The following is a 19,555-nucleotide window of genomic DNA, read 5'->3' on the forward strand; positions in this document are numbered from 1 at the left end:
CTGTGCACCAGGCTTCTAAAGCACACTACTGTCCAAGGAATTCATCTTTGGAGTAAAGAGCTTGAATCCTCACTATCTGATCAGAAATAGTAGGGAGTGTTCCTCCACTGAAGTTAGCCAAGGGGTGCCTACAGCAGGCCCAATGAGATCTATGGTCCAGAGTCCCGTCCCCCCTTCTCTAGTTGTTGAACTTAGGTAAACTGGTTGTGCACTACAACCTGCATGAAAAGTCTTAAATGCATTTCAACATCCATCTCACTGAAAGCTAGACAGTATGCAAAAGAGTGCCCAATTGCTGGGATGCACATCCAAGCAAAGAATCAGTGCTGTTCGTGTAAATCACAGGTCTAATCTGGACTGCAGAAATAATGCAGCTGAACACCGCTTTCACTGTCACCAGAGCTCTCAAGATAGACAAGGCTAAAGATCTCTCAAAACTACAAATCCCATAGCATTGAGCCATGGCAGTTAAACTGCTGTCAAATTGCATTATTTCCGCAGTGCAGATTAGACCATAGTCGTGTATGATACACCCACACAACCCCATTCATATAACTGTAAACTGATCTGTGGACATGGACCCCTCTGATTTAGGATATATATTTCAGGCCTATACCACCATCACCATCATGTCACATTTCCATAAAACCAGTATTCAACATAGCATCTTAGCCCATTGCAACAAAGAAAGCAGTTCGCCAATTTCTCCCCAGCCCCTGTTGCACATTCTTCCTCTCTCAGTGTTATTTCATACCCATCCCAAACACTTTTCTTCCTCCCTGAATTGTGAACAGATGTTTTCTCTTTCAAGGAAGAAAAGGGAAGTAAGCCTTTAAAGCAAGCTTTATTGCCATTTACATTTGAAAAGACAAAATAAAAGAAAAACAACCACAACAAAAAATAGGAGCAGCCAAGGCACAGCCAATTCTTTCTGTACCAAGAACAAATTGCAGTTACCAATGCAATTTCTTTATTTTGTCCAAATGTTTACAATGTTCATGTTTTATTTTAAAGCATTTTAAAATGTTTTTGCAGAATTACGTTTCTTCTGTTTCTATGAATGGAGGTGTGATGGAATGAAATAGTTTTAGTTAAATACAGTGGGCTCTTGGTATTCGCTGGGGTTTGGCTCCAGGACCCACGCGGATACCAAAATCCAAAGTCCTATTAAATACAATGACATAGTAAAATGGTGTCCCTTATATAAAATGGCAAAAGCAAGTTTGCTTTTGGAATTTATATTTTTGAATATTTGCAGGCCATGGATGGTTGAATCCGTGGATAAAATAACCATGGATACAGAGGGTCAACTGTAATAGCTAATGGACATTTTTAGACTATGATTCAAATTTTCATAAGGCCAAGTTTTGTGGTTAAGAAATCCTCTCTTGCAGGTTTCAACACAAAGACACTGGTTTGTATGAAGTCAAGAGTTCCCTGTGCCATCCAAAACAGGGATGTCTAGCTTTATGTCAGCTAAACATACCAATAAAATAAACCAGGACGTAACAAGGAACTCTGACTTAGTATATGGCAGAACCTTCACACTGAAGCTAGCATGTGATTGGAGGAAAACAGGGCAACAGCATGCCAGCAGTCTTGGACAATCATTTGAACATGGCCAACATAACATTTGGATAGGAGAAGGAAGTGGCAAGATGGTGGGTGGAGGACAACACACAGTCACAAAGTTCAAAGATCCAAAGTTAGGTTTTGTGCTGTGAAATTCGCATAGAGGGAGCTTGTATCATTTTATTTATTTGTTATATTTATACCCGATCTCTCCTCCAGTGAGCTCAAAAGTGGCATACATGGCTCTCCTCACATTATCCTCTATGAGGTAGGACAGGCTACAGCAGAATGACTGCCCCAATGTCACACAGTAGGTTCCATGGCACCAGTCCAATACACTACACTGGTCTTCCCATTCAAACGGGTGAGCGTCAAGCATGAATTAGAGGTTGGAGCAACCCTGGGAACTCAATGTTATATCAATTCTGATTCAAATACAAGTTTAAAATTGAGTAAGGTGGAAATACAATACTGTCTTCTCAGATGATGGCATAACATTTAATACAATGACAACACAAGCACCACTAAGACAGGGGCCAGCTATCAGTTTGTGAGCAACTTTTTACCAACTCATTGAAAGACTCACATGGGCACATGCAACAGCAAACAGGTTTCTCTTGAGATACAAAAAGCCCTGGTTAGATCAAGCCCAAGGTCTATTTAATCCATCCTATTTCCAAAAGTGGCCAAATAAATGCTTGCTTCAGGGATCCACACCAGCAGAGTGTAAATGCTACTTCTGTGCTCTGTAGCAATTCATATATTCAGTGGCAGAGTCACATTTCTGGATTACAGTTTCTAGAACCCTCTGACAACATGGGCAGGGGGTTGAACTGGATGGCCCTTGTGGTCCCTTCCAACTCTATGATTCTATGGCTGGAGGACTCTGGATGTTGCACTCTGAAAAGTAACTCCACACTCTTGATAGGGCAGTTCCCTTTAGCCATCATTACCACTATCCACTGATTGTGAGATCAGTCCTCTCCCTTCTAAAGCCATCTAAGCTAAAGGTCTTTGACACATCTTGTGATGGCAGGTTCAATGAATTCATAATGTGAGGGAGAAGGGAAGCCATACTGACTTCTAGCAAGTATGTAGGCAAACACTTCACTTCTTTCCACCTCCTCACTCCCCAAACAACATGTCTCTTTAGATTTATCCTATATCCTAGCAAAGCCTAGAAGTCAATAGACCTGGAAATGAGCAGAGGTGGTACCATCTTTCCAGCATCGCAGAGTTTCTACAGCCACAGAACGGCACAGTGGGCATGTCTTTTCCCGGTCAAACCAAAGGCAGAGGCATTCTTCACAAAAGATGTGCTGTACAGACAAAAGAGAAAATGCAGTATGAATCCACACCTACAAAAACACATTTATAAAAACAAGGCCAAGGTCCAGCCTGGAACCCAAGCGTCCCAAAGGGAGGGGTTGGTGTATAGCTCTCTATTGCTAAGGCCCCAGGACAGACAACAGTGCTCAAGTGTGCCAAGTACTAATGCCTGACCTAAATTACAAATACCTTGCTTTCTATACTATATGCTAAATTCTGTACTCAGGTACTGTGACTGAGAAAACACAAATTATATGCAGGTCTACAGAGGAATAAACAAAGATGAAGCTCTAGTTTAAGGCATTCACCAGGACACCTGCATGGAGACTAACTGACAGACTTTATTTAGAATAGTTTGTGTGAAAGGAGCAAACTAGAAAGTGATGTGAGAGATCACAGCCTGAAGGGGTTTTTTTTAGAATGTAGAAACAGCTTGGGAAGGGCTGAAGCAGATTAGAGAACTGGTATTGGGAAAGAAAGCCAGGTGGCATAGTGGTTTAAGTGTTGCCTACGATTCTGGAGACCAGGGTCCGATTCCCACCTTGGCCATGTAAACCCACTGAGTGACACTGGGCAAGTCACATGCTCTCAGCCTCAGGGGAAGTCAGTGGCCAACCTCCTCTGAAGAAATCTTGCCAAGGAAAACCCATGATAAGTTTGATTTGGGGTCGCCATAAGTCAGAAATGACTTGAAGGCACACAACAACAAATTGTGAAAGAGGGTTAACCCTTCCCCTCCGTACCAATCAAAATTCTCGCCTCTATCCCATAATGGCCCTGATCTAGTACTATTCCAGGGCACTGTGGGAAATTTAAAAGGTGATTCCCAAATGCTGGGGGGGGAGGGGGGAAGAAGGATGCCCACGAGAGGTCACCAGTCTGTTAAGTGGCAATGTCATGCATCAGTTCTGGGACTGTCTACCAGCAACATTCATGCTCTACCAGTGTGCTTTGCACTCCCTGCCCCTGATGTCCATTACTGACTGAGCATGCTCAGTTAACAGAGCACCCACTTGACAGGCTGCCCTGTGGCACCGCATTCAAAGAGAGAAAAAGGAGGAAAAAAGAACCTGGCATAAGAGGATCAGAGGTTCTCTGAACTCCGCCTGGCAGATGGCACAGATGTCACCAGCCTCACTGCACTGTTGGTTAGTTGCACGGACGCCATAACTCTGTTACAGGGAAAGCACATTGTTAAAGGCTATGGAATGCCCTGGCAGAAATGGTGACAATGACCAGCAACTTATGACAGTATTAAAAGGAGACAAAAGAAATGGACAAATACTAAAGCAACCAATCCTGACACCTAAGTATCACCCTTGGGTGCAAAGGCAGATGGAGAATAACAGTAGGAAGTAGGCTACTACCATTGGGTGCTGCTGGTGGACTTTACAGAAAACACTAGCTTGGCCACTGTGGTAAATAGGATGCTAGACTCAAGAGTCCTTTGGTCTAATTCTAGCCCATGGCCCTTTTTACATTCTTTAAAGCAGAGGTGGGAAGCCTTTGGTTCTCCAGAAGCTTTGAACTACAGCTTCCACAATCCTTGAATACTGTCCCCATTTGGTGAAAGCGATGGGAGCTACATGCTAAAACTGCCATAGGACCAAAGGTTCTCCCCACCCCATCTTAAGACAAAAGGGGAAAAATTGAGGTTTTGAGGGAAGGATCAGGAGGAAAAACAGCAGGCGACGCAAAACAGCTTCAGGAATTCTAGTCCAAAGTGCCACGCAAGGCTTAAATTAAAACAAGATGAATGTTATTGCACTTCAGTGAAAAAAAATCACTGGCCAAATAGGGTGACCAGAGGCCAAGATGGTCCAGGCTCCTGTGCAGGGCGGAAAAATGTATTCTAGCAAATCTAGCAACTGACGTATCTTGGAGGGATTTTTTCCTAACACATGTATCCAGCAGGACACCAGTGTCAATCACTCCCACACTTTTCATCCTAGCACCAACTAGCACCAAGTTAAGATGCTCCCACTGCCAACAACTCTTTTCAGAAAGCACTGGTCATGCTGGCTGGGGAGGGTGGGAGTTTTAGTCCAGCACACTTGTCTGAAAAGGGCTGCTTTAGAAAAATAATAATAATCACCTGCTCCAGGGAGATGATGATGATGGCTGGGCCGGACCTCTCCATTCAAAACCCATCCAACCAGTCTAATGTGAGCAAATCCGTTATGTATCCACAAGAACCAATGATGACAATTATCTTAATCACAGGAATACAAAGCAGTTGCCTACCCACCTGAGGGGTGCAGAGGAACTTCAAAGCCTTCCGGATGCTTCCCACACGGCCACAGATGTCAAAAGACTAGGAAAAAAAAGTTGTAGACATTCCTTACAGATGGGCCAAGCTCATCCTGCATTGCTTCCAAAGTGTCATTATATTTTCAGAAACTGGCAGAAAAGCTTTGTATATTGAATTTCAGCCTGGTGCATGGCTGTTAAAATGTGTATGTGTGTGTATGTGTGCGCCTTCAGGTCACCTGTTGTCTTGCGGCAAGCATAGGGTTTTCTTAAGCAAAGAATACTCAGAGGTGGTATTCTCAGTTCCTCTGAAATAGAGCCTACGGCATTTGGGATTCATTGGCACTCTCCCATCCAAGTACTAACCAAGGCTGCTGCTTAGCTTCTGAACAAAAATGGCATCCCACTGGCACCCCAGAGTAAGCTGGGATCAATTTATACCCATTGGTACTTAGGAAGCTGCTGTATAGCAAATCAGGGTATTGGCGCACCTATCCAAAACATGGGGAGTATCTGTCTCTCCAGACGCTGCTGGACTGAAACTCCTAGCATCCTTCACCATGGCTGGCTAGGGATGCTGGAAGTTGATGTCCAACATCATCTAAGTGGTCACACACCTCCCACCCAAGATCTAGCCAAATACTATCTACTTTCACTAGGAACTCAGGCAGAAAAAACCTGCCCCATCACTTGCTACCTGATCCCTTTAATGGGAGATGATGAGGACTGAATGCAGGTCCTGGTAAGCACAGATATTGACAAGGAAAACCAACTGTAAGGAAAGTCATCACAGAACCACAGGCCAACAACTTACTTTGCAGAGACTGTACATGATCAGGAGAATCCCTCCAAGGAAATAACTGCCAGATGGATCATCCCCCATGATGTACTTGTACCATAACTGGATGGGGACCAGGGAACGGAAGAGCTGGCTCAGCTCTTCAATGACCAGGTAAAATTTCCCCTGAAAGACACAAAAAGGAGACTTTAAGATATAAGACAGTGGGGTGTCATAGCTGGAGCCTGAGACATGGACTTGGAAGAGCCAGAGTCTAGTCCCAACAGAACCATGATGCTGACCTTGGGCCAGGCACTCACTCTCAGGCTCACCTACTTCACAGGACTGTTGTGCTGTGTCACCTTGAGATCAGGGCTGTGGAATGGGTATGCCAAACCTTCAATTGACTCCTATTTTTATGTCGTCCAACTCCAACACTTTCATAAATGACAAATGTATATGAAGTAGTCATTACAAATTTACATTAGTAAAATAGTAGCACAAGGCTACCATTTCATCATCAGTACACGAATCATCAGGCTATTTAGATGGATGGAACAGAAAATATATTTATTTAAATAAAATTTCTGAAGAAAACTTTCCTAAATTCCTATGCAAGTAAATATGCAACACAAAATTGAAGTATGAAATGCCTAGTTTGTTGCACATTTACTTGCATAGGAATATAGGGTTTCTTCAGAAATTTTAATAAAATAAATGTATTTTCTGTTCCATCAATCTAAGCAGCCTGATGCAGTAGTGATGAAACATCTTGTGCTACCATTTTACTACAGTAAATTTGTGCTGCATTGGTGTATATTTATACTATGCTGAAGTGATGTATTTAAATTATATTTTTCAATAGAGAAAAGGATGGCTGGGTACTGTTTTGTTTTTCAACAGAGTACACATTCTGTTCAAAATCATCCTGCCCCTCAAAGGTGAAGGATGATGGCAGAAGGGGCAGCCTCCTTGTAGAAAAGATCAAGTTTTGTGCATGTGCTCTTACAGACAAGTCAGCTCACCTTAACAGAGTAAACTGCTGAGGGAGCTGCAAAGCAATTTTGCTCAGTGTTTACCTCCTGGCAGACTGCACTCAGGGGGCAGAAAAGATGACTAGAAAAATACAGTCATTGTCACTTTCCATCCCTATGAGATGGACTTCTTGCCTTACGCACATTCCTTTTACCCCACTTACTGAATCTTGGCCTTGTTTTCATGTGCCGTGACTGGTGGCCTACGAGCAGAAGGCAGATCTGCACCTGAATATGCAGGTAGAATGCACATGCATGTTGGCACCACTGAGTGGAAATGCATCAAAAATGGCCTAAGTTGGGCAGCACAAAATGGGGACATCTTCACACCACTTCCCATTAGTCACTGGAGGATGCACATCGATTCATTAGTGTTTGGGGTGCTGCTCAAGAGAGCAGCCTGTAGACCCAGAAATGGAGCATTCTACTTACACTGCCAATTGCATGCATTCTCCAACATTGCTTCCTCGCTGCCAGCAAAAAGCGAGGAAGAACTATAGGGACTGAGACCATCAGGGTCCCCGAGGAGAACAGCAGGCAATGCCCACTCCCCCTGGGTCCCCCTAGGATGAGATCATTCAGCAGGCTGTCCTTGCGTGGAACAAATCGAAGCCTACCGAGAGCTCCGGCATCCACATGATCTCATATCCCAGGGGATACCAAGTGAGGTCATACTAGCGCTTACTCAAGGACCTCAATTCCCCCCTCCCAGTTTAATCATGGGGGGGGGGGGAATGTGGAGCATTTCTGTAATGGCAACAATCTGAGATCCCAGTGGCAGGCAATTTAATAGATTGGCAGGGAGGTGCTGGGCAGAGGAGCAACCTCCATTCACTGCAAAGGGGAGTCATTTTGATTGAAGCTCCCCTTCTCCCCCCACCTCCATCCCTGGTGAAAGCAAGGAAGGACCCACAGGTCTTGCAGAGGTAATGCTTCCCTCCACACCAAGCTACTTCTTTTTGGAGCAAGCCCTGAGCAGGTCTTCCTGCTCAACATCTACTACAGCTAATGAGACCGGCCTTTCTTTCTTTCTTTCTTTCTTTCTTTCTTTCTTATTTGATTGCATCCCACCTTTCTGTCAGAACTGGAACTCAGGGCAGCTTGTTCTTCACAAGACTCTGGACAATTGCTGCAAGTCAGAGCAGCCAAGACTGGACTAGCGGGACAAAGCTACAAGGGAGTTACTCACAAGCGTAACACTGCAGTGCATGCATCTGATGAAGGAAATTCCAATTCACGGATATTTCTACCACAATGGGTTTTTAATGGTCCACTAGACACCTTTGAGAGCTAGCATGGTGCAATGGTTTGGGTGTTGGACAATGACTCCAGGAGACCAGGGTTCGAATCCCCACTCAGCCCTTCTCAACAAATCTTGGCAAGAAAACCCAACAATAGGGTTGCCTTAGGGTCACCATAAGTCAGAAACAACTTGAAGGTATATGACAAGACGACACCTTTGATTGGTATGAAAGAAATATGCTTAACCAGCTCCAGCAGACATCCATACATGTACTGATAGGGCAACACTCCAAACCTAACTGACATAAGGAGAGCTGTACTGGATCAGGCCCAGATCATCTCCAGTCCAGGACTTCAGTCACACAGAAGCCCACAAACAGGATAGGAGTACCACAGCACGCTCCCCCTTAGCAACTGGTACACAGAGGCATACTACCTACTGGAGGCAATATACAGTCATCTTGACCAGTAACCATGGACAACCTCTTCTTCTAGGCTAGAATGAACAGGCTACCTCTGATCACATTCTCTGCCTTTTACACAAATGTTCATGCCTTCTCTCCTCCAGCTTTCTCAATTTTAATAGACCGGTGTTGGTATGGCCAACCGACCTTTTGCCCAACCTTTTCTTTAGAAAAGTGCTTCCCAACCTTGTGTCCCATCCTGCAACTGCCTCTGGGTATATAACCATCATGCCCCAGAACCACTGATAGCCTCTGTCCAGTCACCTTTCAAATCCATTCAAGTTGCTGACCATCGCTGCACAGTTTATCCCACGGTTTAACAACATGCTAGGTGCCGTTTACATGCTGATCAATTTACAGTCTCTACCATCACTTGGTAACTAAGAATACTGACCAGGCAGCATGCAAACTACTCTTTACTTGTGATCTATGTCAAGTGGTGGCATGTAGAACACTTGACATCTTGCCTGAGTGACCTCTCCTCTCCCAAACTGCTGTTTGTCTTAACCTGAAAAGCCCAAAGGATGCCAGAGAAGCAGAGCTGGAGCACTGCTGAACAGCTGCGCTCTTCCTATCCTCAGGAGAGTCTTGGCTACACCTCTAGTGTGTTGAATGTCCTCCATTAAAAACAAACAACAAGTACTTACCATTTGGCTCAATAGAAAAATGAATTAAAGTAAATTAAAACGGCCTGAGCCATGTGGCTCCTGGAGGCGTCCATTGTTATGCATGTGGCAAATGGCAGATTCTCATTTACTCAGCTAAGGAGAGACAGCTTGAGGGGTGTGGAGCTTTAAAAAAAGGGGAGGGTGGATGAAAGAGGGAAACAGGAATACTCTGGATAGAAATTCAGGAAACGCGAGCTGTCTGGTTCCCATTTCGTCCCTCATCTTTTCCCCCCTTCATGGATTCTTCTTTTAAATTTTTGGTCACAGGAAAATTCTATGGCCACTTCTACTACAATAAACACACTTCCCTGGAAGATAGGTTAATGTAAGAAATAGAATCACCAGGTGAAAACTAGAACAGGGCTCTTAGATTTTTCACTGTTGTGCAGAAGAGCGTGTAGGACAAGCAACACCTGCTGAAAGTCCCTCTCCTATACAACTGTTAAATGTACAGGAGCCCTGTTCTATTTTTCCCCTGGCAGGAAACAACGTACAGACCACAAACAGATCATCCAGTGGGTTTCACGGTGCACAAATACAGGTTGCGAGGTTACAAATGGTCACAGCTTCCCAAAACACTTTATTCATATGCTTTCCTTCATCCTTAAGGTTAGAGAGCTCAACCCCCTTCCAGCCCTTGTCAGCTTCACAGGAATTTATTCATAGGTCATTCTACCCAGTTTTCTTGAATTTTTTTTTAATGTAAGAAAAAATCATATTTAAATTCTATGGCACTCCACCGAACCTTAAATTTCATTTTTTTGTACACTATTTCTCATAAAACACTGTTTTGTATACACTTTTGAGCCAAACACTTCTTTGTAATAAGTATGGAACCTGAAAGATAACTCCAAATTACATACTAGGAGATAAGCTTGGCTCATTTAAAACATGGAGTGAACAAAACCCACATCAAGCCCTCGGGAGTTGGAAAGGAGGTAGGAACTATCCCCACCGGGAAGCTCAGAAGGAATTTGGATTACAACTACAACAGGGGTAGGAATCACCCAACTCTCCAGGTATTACTAGACTACACCTCCCAGTAGTCTGAAGTCACCCAGACGGTTGGACCTTCAAATCCCAGAATTCATGACCACTGGCCATGTTGGAAGTATCTGGAAGACCAAAAGTTTGATACTGCACTAGGGTGAGTGTTGCGTGTGGTGAGTCTTGAATATAAAAGTTTATTGTAGTGATGCTGCATCCAGCAGACAATGCTGGATCCAGCAGCACTCAACTCATCACAAAAATCAAAAGCAGTAGAGGATAAGCCTTTTCATTAGAAACAGATGATCTGCACTACCACGGAGGAAACTTGTCATGTACACAGCAGTCCACTAAACACTGCTTGTGAATTTTCAGATTTCTAAGCACTGCTGTGGTCTAAAATGTTCTCTTTAAAACCAAAACCAAAAAAGGATTTCATTATGTACAGAAAGCTGAGATGTCCACCATGTCAAATTCAGTGCAAAATACACAAGTAGAGAAAACTATTTTAAACCACTATCCAGAGGTTAGCACATGGAACCTCTACCAACAGTTTTGTTTGCAAGCTGGCAATAATTTGAAAAAATAATGAAAAAGATTATGGCTCAAGATGATCAGGGCTCCAATAAAGAAGAGGCTGTTCAGAATGAGGCATCTGCACAGAGAACCATTAGGGGGCCCCTGACAGATGCAATCTTACCAGCCTCCTTGTGTGGTTGCAAATACAGACCCCAGTCTCTTTCTTCCCTTGGACAAGGATTAATGAGAACCTGGGATAGCTCTTAGACAAGCAAGCAAAGGCTGTGAACCTCTTCCAGCTCTACAATTTGTCTTGGGCTGACTATGCATCACTCACGTGTCAGGTTGTTGGTTTTTTCTCCCTGAAGCTGGATTATGCTGTGACCCGGCCCATTAATCTCCTCAAATAAAATAATAATCATCATTATCATCAGAGGGGAGAAAAATCCTTGGACTACTGCCAGGGATAAATTAATAGGCCTTCTGAGCATCCCATACAAGGGAACAAACCTTTCCAACCACACCTACCCGCACAAACTCCATTTAGAATTGCTTCTGTTCCTGGCTTGAAATTTCTGCCTGGACTGAATAATAATAGTGTGCAAGCCAGATTTCAAGAAACACCACCATGGCTTATTTTAATGCAGAAACATGGTGGTAAAGCCTGTTGGTTCATTTAGCTCCAGAAACAGGAAGATGCTATTGACTATATGGTCTTCTCTACTTTTACCAGAATCCCAAGGTCCATCAAACAAAGTAAGGTCATGGTGTGAAATATGGACATCAGACACAGAGAAACTCTACATCAGTCTTCATCACAAAAGTGCTTTGGCACAAATGGAAAGGAGAAAAAATAAGGAGAACAAACAAGCAACAAAACACAAAATTTGTGTTCCCAAAATTTAACTGGCAAATGTGAACCTATGTAGCCATGGTTTGTGTAAACAATAATTCACTGCTTTAGCCAGAAATTACTTCTCAGCTGAACAAGGAAACTTAAAATTAGGAAGCCACTGGGAACCAGACTGCCGCTATGAAAGATGGGAGCAACTAAGGACTAGACTGGAATCAGAACTCAGGTTATTATCAGAGATAGCTTTCACATACTCCACCAAAGTCAGTGAAACAGTTATCTTATGGCTTCCCTTATTTTATTTGTTATGTTTATATCCCATTATTCCTCCAATGAGCTCTCCTGTATGATTTTAAAACATCTTTTGCCTGATGAAGAAGCCAGTGGAGCTTCTAAAGTTTGCATGATATATTTTGTGCATTTTATTTGGCCAATAAAGGCATCACTTTTTGTGTATTTTGTTGCATTTTGCTGAACGGCTAACACAGGTACCCCATATGTTTCCTAAAAGAAGGGAATTTCATTACCACCAGAGTGAAATATGAACTCTTTTACCTTTGATTTAACAGCCAATATGATTTTTGGCAAGGCGACAATGAAGCACTTCAGGGCTATGGTGAGGTATTTGAGTACGAAGTCGGAGATCCCCACAATCCACATCAGATCAAAGAAATCCAGCTTCTCCAGGTTGGGTTTCAGGAATATGAGGCTGAGGAATACAAGACAGTATGATTGAACATTATTAATTGGCACATTGAAGCCAGATAATGATTGCCTAACCCCTTGCAACTCCCTCTGTGAAAAATGAACTAAGGAGTACAAGAACAACCATAGGCTCTCAATAATCCTTGTGAGAAAAGTTGTTCAAGATTAACCCCAGGATCTATGTATCCATTGGTAAACAGTACTGATAAATGTCTGGTAGTGCAAAGTATCAACAGCTGTTCACTATGTCACCTAGGAACAGGGCACCTGGGTTCAAAGCAGGTGACAACCAATAATCCAGACAAGAAAAATTGCTGATAAGAGGATGAAAAAATGTCAGAAATGTTTTTTCCCCATTTTTCCCTCATAGGGAAAAATAACCTAGTTTTATAAGTGCTTTGTTTCATAAAATAAATCAGACACCTAATGACAGTGACAGTATGGTCTGTTGAAACCTGTTTACTGTGTGTGTTGGTCTATGACCATAATAAAGATTCTATTCATTTGCTGTGAATGTCAACATGAATCCACTAACAAGCCAGTTTGTTAACCAGCTACAAGCCACACTCTGAGTTCATTGCATATTGATGGCTTATGAACTCTGGTTTGTTGAACCATAGGTTGTCATGATGTCAGAACCTGCAGTTGTGTCCCCCCTCCACATTTGCTGACTCTGAAACAGAAGCTGACAAAGGGATCTGGAGAGAAACAAATCAGAAACAAGGAAGACAAACTATGCCTGCCTGCCATACAATTCATGGCTGAATCAACAAACCATGGTTAACAGAAACCATGATTAATCATGACAATGAACACAACCAATAGCTATACTGGGATGTCTTCATAAATGCTTATCATGATAGATCCAAGCCTGGGCAAAATCAGGTTCATATACTCTGTCCTCCATATTTTGTCACTTTCAGATGCTAGGAAGGCAGCTGGTATGTTGGGAGCTGTTACCAAAAGCCTTATTTCCAACCACCAAATTTGAATGTGTTGGCTATAGCACAGTATGAAGCCCTTGTAGGATATTTGTCCATGTTTGTGTTAGTGGGTAATCAAGCTGAAACAGAGAAGGACTGAGGAACGGAAATAAAAATACTCACAAAATGGGCACAGCACAACGGATAAAATTAAATCCTAAAAACAAAAAACAAAGGCAAAAAAGCAAAAATGAGAGATTGAACACTCAACTGATGAAAATGAAAAAAAAAAGCAAAAGTGAACCCACAAACAAGTCAGTCAGGGAACTGAAGGAAAATAGAATAGCTCCTAAGTGAATATGGGTCATTCCCAGTAAAAGATGGAAATGAAAATGTAAGGAGTAAAACCCAAAATTGGCCAACGGTGCTCCAACAGGTCCTTTTACAGCATAATGACCTTTCTCCAGCAGAGGAAGCCACCACTACCTGCCACCTCCACACAAGATTTCAACCTCCTTTAGCCCTTCTCAGTTCTTCTGATAGGAGTTGCCTGTTCCACCACCCACTTCTAGAACAAAAACTGTTTGTTCACCTGTTGTACAATTGTTGGGAGCTGAAAGTATACAGCAAGTATAGGGTGTTCCCAGCGAGGAAGACCAGGATCCAGAACACCACCAGCACTGACCTCTTTTCCTGCGAAAGAAAAGAAAACCAACACATGAATCCTGGGACTTTAAAGCTTTGTAGTCACAAGAACTAGTAACTTGCTTTTTAAAAAGGAAGGTAGAAAGAAATCTAATTTGCTGACCCTGTTTACTCCTGCCTCTACTTTCCTCCATGTTTCAAACTGCAGATTCTAAGCATCTCAGGACAGTAACCTATTCTCTTCCACTGATACAAAAATCAACACTAAAGTTTAAATGTCTAAATAAACAATGCAAAAATATTAGCAGCAATACTCAGTCAATCCTGACACTACTGGTTTTCCAAATTCTAGGAAGACCTGCCTTTTGGTTTTAATCCTGTCATAGAAAAATAACTCCTCTTCGCCTTTTTGCCTACATTTCTCCCCAAGGTCTTGAGATCTCCGTGAGCCCTATCCATTCATGAGCCAGGCTTTAAGAATCCCGGCCCTTCACTCACCTTCAAGGAGACTTGTTCTCGGAGAGTTGAGTTTGCATATGCAAATGTGCTGGCCATGCCAATACACAGAGCAATTCCTAGAAACAAGTAGAGAAAAACTTGTAAGCCATGTACATAGCACTTCACCAAACCTAGGCACCATAAAAGACTTATCCGTTCACTCGAGCCTTGGGAGTGTTTACTCTCTGTTGTAGAAAGGCTTTTAATGGCCGTTTGTTACATTTGTATTGTATTTTTCTCATGATGATGATATTTTAATGGCCTTTTAAAAACTATTTTACATTAATGTCTTTTAATCTGATTGTTCATTTGTTGTTGTTTTTTTAAACTTTTATAAGGGCTACTCTTTTGACTGCATTTTAAACTTTTATATAGGCTACTCTTTTGACTTGCGAGCTGCTTCAAATCCTGTAATGGGAGAAAGGCAGGATATAAATTAAATAAATACATTTAACGTGCTTGGCAGAATATTTTTTTAAAATTATCTCTTCTACTTTTTCTCTGCTGCAAATGTTTCTTACTGTTTTTGTACCATTTCATACAGTACCACCTTCTACATGTTTTATAGATGTGAATGACCTTAAATTTCGGCAAAGGAATAGGATACCTTTTTTTCCAGTTGGCTTCAAGTGTTTTTTTTTTTTGTGGTAACAACCCTGCCAGAACGAGGTTGGAGCCAATGTGCAAGGTTGGATGGGGCTTTCTTTCGATCCCTCAAGGTCCCCTACATTCTTAAATTAAGGGGCTTACCAAGCTTGTGCTGGAAACAAACTTTAGCCAAGAGAATCATGATGAAAGGAAGCCCCTTCTGCAACCAAGAGATGACAGCTTTTAGCTCTGAAAGGGCAGGGGCTGGTGTCCCAGGCTGTTCCTCGAAGCCTTCCTCAGTATGTCCATGGCGGTCACCACCGGCCATGTGCAGCAGGGAGGACCCTCGCTGGTGACTGTGATGGTAGTGCTGGGGCTGCTGGCGGTGGTGGTAAGGACCTCCTTCCGTACGGCTGGTCCCTTCCTCCCGTGGAGCAGGCATCTGAATGAACACCTCCCCACCTCCTGCCGTCGACCCCAAGACCAAACTGGATTGGAAAGGGGTGGCTGTGATCGTTCCGGATGGGATGCCTCCCAGTCCTGAGAAAAGCTGCTGAGGAGGAGATGGCTCTGTCTTGAGGCCTTCAAAGACCCCACTTTCATCCACACTTGTCTCAGAGGTGATAGTTTGACTCCGGCTTCTGCCATGTACAAGAATGGAGAAAGAAATCAATCAATGACATGAAAGCATCTATCCTCCCCTCCTTATTTACCTAGTCAGTTTATGTACTTCAGGGGAGGGAACCTCCAGTTTGCTGGCCTAAGCCAGCTCACCAAGGCCCCAGATCTGGCTTGCCAAGGATCCATATTCCCCTATCCACTCTTGTATAGGGAAGGGTCTCCCTGCTATCACCGATCAGTAACAAGAAATAGCAGGGACCTTCCAGGAGGTCCTGGAAGCACCACCTGGAGTGCTTTGGTCTCCCAGCTCACTTCACCACATGGGGAACTGAAGCCTGTTTTCCACCAAATGTGCCAAGTAGAAAAATTCCACTAGGTATTTCAGCTGGGAACCTGATGACATTTATTTATAATTTCTTTCATTTTAAGCCACTTCTCTCCCATCAAAAGGAAACAGCTTGAAAGCAAACAACAACAACAGTCTGAAGGCACTACTCATTCTCTTCTGACCTTGCTCCCACAGTGGAGTTCTCCAAGTTTAGAACTGGTCTGTGGATTCGAGAAGCCAGCTTGGCTTTTTGCAGCAAGTCCACCAGTCTCACCAACTACACCTTTGTTCCCAGTTCTTCTCTCCAGACATTGCCCAATATAAGCAAATTCTCACCAGACATCTCTCCTTGTCCCACAGAGTCTCAACAGAGATTTTTACAGCTACTCCCAAAGGCCAGGCTCACACAAATACCAGACAGGGAATAGAAAGTACACAATACTTTGCAGTGTGGCTCTACGGTCCCAAATTAATGGGACACACATTTCTAATAGAATCTCCTAGGGTTTAGGACTAAAGCCACAGAGACCTCTCATCCCTGAGAACATATGAAACATGTACAAAGCATTCAAGGTACCTGGCAGAGACTGAGATCACAACCCTATACTACCTCTAGAGTGCAGAGTAATGCTTCCAAGACAGGCAGCAAAGAAAAGCTTAGTAGGTGCTTGTTTTAACAATAAAAGCATACACATACTTCTTGTGTGGCAGCAGTACAGTATCCTTCAGCAGAGCATCTTTAGATTATCTTCAATACCTAGTGGTGAAGGTTTTCCATACATTACTCACTACCAAATTGGATTGATTAATTTATTGATTAAAATGTCATTTATTAACTGCCTTTCTTGCGCTCACGACACTGCAGGAGAAAAAAACTAAAACACTGTCAATCAAGCCATTACAAAGCTGGGCAAAGAAGAACGCTAATAAAACAGATGAACTAATGTGTAGAACCGGAAGGTCAAACTGAGCCGGTGTTTGGGGTGGGAAGTTTATTCTACAGCTTCAGAAAGGCTCATAGTTCAGTGGTAGAGCACACATTTTACATGCAGAATGTCCCAGGTACACTGCCAAACAGAGCTGGAGATGACCCTATCTTGAGTCCCAAAGAGCTGCTGCCAGTCAGTGTAGACAACACTTAAGCACACACCCTTGAAATGTTCTTGGAAATTAAACCTAATTTCAACCACTACCTTATTTGATGGGGACAGACTGTAACAAACATGCAATGCTAGTTTCAACATTGCTGCACTAGCTCCCAATTCAAGGTGTAAGCACTAAACTTTGAAGCCCAGCCTTCTGTCAAATTGGCTCCCTCTAGATGTACTGCATGACAGCTCCCATCATCCACAGACACAGCAGCTCTCTGGGCAGGGCTTTCTACCAAACTTTCCACCAAAGAGATTGATGGAGGAGAGACAAATGACCCCTTTCGCCTCTGTCAACCCACAACCTTTTCTTCCTCTGCATCTGTCATGGAAATAAAGTAGGTTGTTGGAGGAAGAATGGAACAATCCATCCTTCCTGTTTGTCTCCATCACATGTTACAATGGCATATAAGGCTGTCCCAAGACAATCTGCTGCCTGAGCAGAACAGGACACTGTGCCCAATGCCTTCCCATGTCCCAGAGTATAGCACCCAAACACTACCAAGTTATTTTCATCTCTGAGGCAGAAAATTCCAGAGGCACCTCACCACACTGCTGGTTCTGTAATACAATAAAAAAGGAAATAACTGTTTGCTACACTTTTACAAAGCCCAGAATCCGCTGCCTGGCGCAGTCATTGGTAGCATCAGCCTTGTCCTGAGTAGTTCTCGGTTGTAAGTTGATGTTCCTAACTCACCTTTCAGGAGGAAGGCTGTCAGTGATACTGCTGTGTCGTCTCTGCATCTTCCTGAGCACTTTAAAACACAATACACTCAGCATGGAACGTGGCAGATCAATGGTGACCAGTGGCAGGAGTAGTTGCAAGGTCTAAAGGGTCTTCTTCTCAGGCACCCATCCACTCAGTGACATATTGCATGAAATTTTACTTGGAAGAGTAACCAAAGAGCATGCCACAAGTCATCAAGCAAAATGAAGATCTCCCAACTTCCACAACGAACAGGTTAACAGCATCCAGTCGAAAATGGTTTCCAGGAAGGACAGGAAAGAGTGGAATCTTCCTCTTGTTCAGTTTAACATTACACACATTAAAAGTTGAGTTTCCAAAAGTCAAGTTTAGGATGAAAGGAAGATAAATGAGTCAAAGCAACAGAGAAACAATGGCTGCAAAGGGAGATTCAACTGCTTCTCCTTCAGATGTGCCACTTCTAAAACCAAAAGAAAGGAAATAAAATCAGAAAAGCAAACATTTCTCAACATATCAGCATGCTCCTAGCCACGCACTCTTCGGTCCAAAACACACTGCAGAAATCATCCAGCTTGAGACCGCTTTGACTGTCCCGGCTCAGTGCTAGGGAATCCTGGTTGTGTCAGACATTTAGCCTTTTGTGCCAGAGTACTCTGGTGCCACAATAAACTACAATTCCCAGGATTCTCTAAGCACTAAGCCAAGACACTGAGCTTTACCATCTCAAACTAGGGCGCCTTCTGCACTGCAGAAATATCTGGTTTGATCCCACTTTTAACTGCCCTGCCTCAATTCTATGGACTTCTGGGAATAGTAGTTGATTGTGGCACCAGAGCTTTCAGACAGGGAAGGCAAAAGGTCTCACAAAACGACAAATCTCAGAATCCCATAGCACTGAGCCAGGGCAGTTCAAGTGGTCTCAAACGGCATTAATTTCCCACTGCGGAATGCAAGAGATAGTCCTGTGTCTCACAAGGGCAGGAATGGGCAGTTGCAAGCAGAAGAGGAGCAACAGCCAGTCCCACACCATCCTCCCCCCCCCCCCCCCCCCCCCCCCCCCCGGGTTTATTTGAGAATGTATTGAGCTATATACTGTATGTATGTGTATATATATATATATATATATATGCGCTAAGATATAAGATACATATATATATATATATGCTAAGATATATTCAATATATATATATATATACACACACACACACACACACATATGCTAAGATATAAGCTATATACGCATACATATGCCAAGCTATAATATATACATATATATAAATACACACACACACACATATATGCTAAGATAAGAGATAGATATATGCTAAGCTATAAGATGTGTGTAATATATATATATATGCCAATATATAAGATATATACACATACATATGTTAACCTATAATGTGTATATAATATATATATACACACACACACACACACACACAAACACACATATGTATGCTAAGATATTATGTATAAGATAGATAGATATAGGCTAAGCTATAAGACATCTGTAACATATATATATATATATATATATACACACACACTAAGATATAAGATATATATGCACACATATGCTAAGCTATAATGTATATGTATATATATATATATACATATACACATACACACATATGTATGCTAAGATATTATGTATAAGATAGATAGATATAGGCTAAGCTATAAGACATCTGTAA

General features: G+C 42.7%; 1 protein-coding gene across 4 annotated transcripts in view; it reads right to left on the reverse strand.

Moving 5' to 3' along the window:
- Positions 1-825: 825 nt before the first annotated feature.
- The window catches only part of LOC121917633 (RING finger and transmembrane domain-containing protein 2-like), a 19,403-nt gene continuing 673 nt past the window's right edge, over positions 826-19,555 (reverse strand). For 3 of the 4 annotated variants that reach the window (XM_042443738.1, XM_042443740.1, XM_042443739.1), the window contains exons 2-10: positions 17,850-18,318; positions 15,218-15,696; positions 14,468-14,544; positions 13,917-14,017; positions 12,252-12,405; positions 5,966-6,115; positions 5,150-5,215; positions 3,972-4,073; positions 826-2,891 (exon numbers count right to left, since the gene is read on the reverse strand). In XM_042443738.1, the coding sequence (XP_042299672.1) occupies positions 2,757-2,891; positions 3,972-4,073; positions 5,150-5,215; positions 5,966-6,115; positions 12,252-12,405; positions 13,917-14,017; positions 14,468-14,544; positions 15,218-15,696; positions 17,850-17,932 (1,347 nt within the window). In that variant the 5' untranslated portion in view covers positions 17,933-18,318 and the 3' untranslated portion in view covers positions 826-2,756. The remainder of the gene's footprint in view (positions 2,892-3,971; positions 4,074-5,149; positions 5,216-5,965; positions 6,116-12,251; positions 12,406-13,916; positions 14,018-14,467; positions 14,545-15,217; positions 15,697-17,849; positions 18,319-19,555) is intronic. The other variant, XM_042443741.1, reaches the window with a different exon arrangement.

The sequence above is a fragment of the Sceloporus undulatus genome, unplaced genomic scaffold (genome assembly GCF_019175285.1).
Source record: "Sceloporus undulatus isolate JIND9_A2432 ecotype Alabama unplaced genomic scaffold, SceUnd_v1.1 scaffold_29, whole genome shotgun sequence".
Lineage (NCBI taxonomy): Eukaryota > Metazoa > Chordata > Lepidosauria > Squamata > Phrynosomatidae > Sceloporus > Sceloporus undulatus.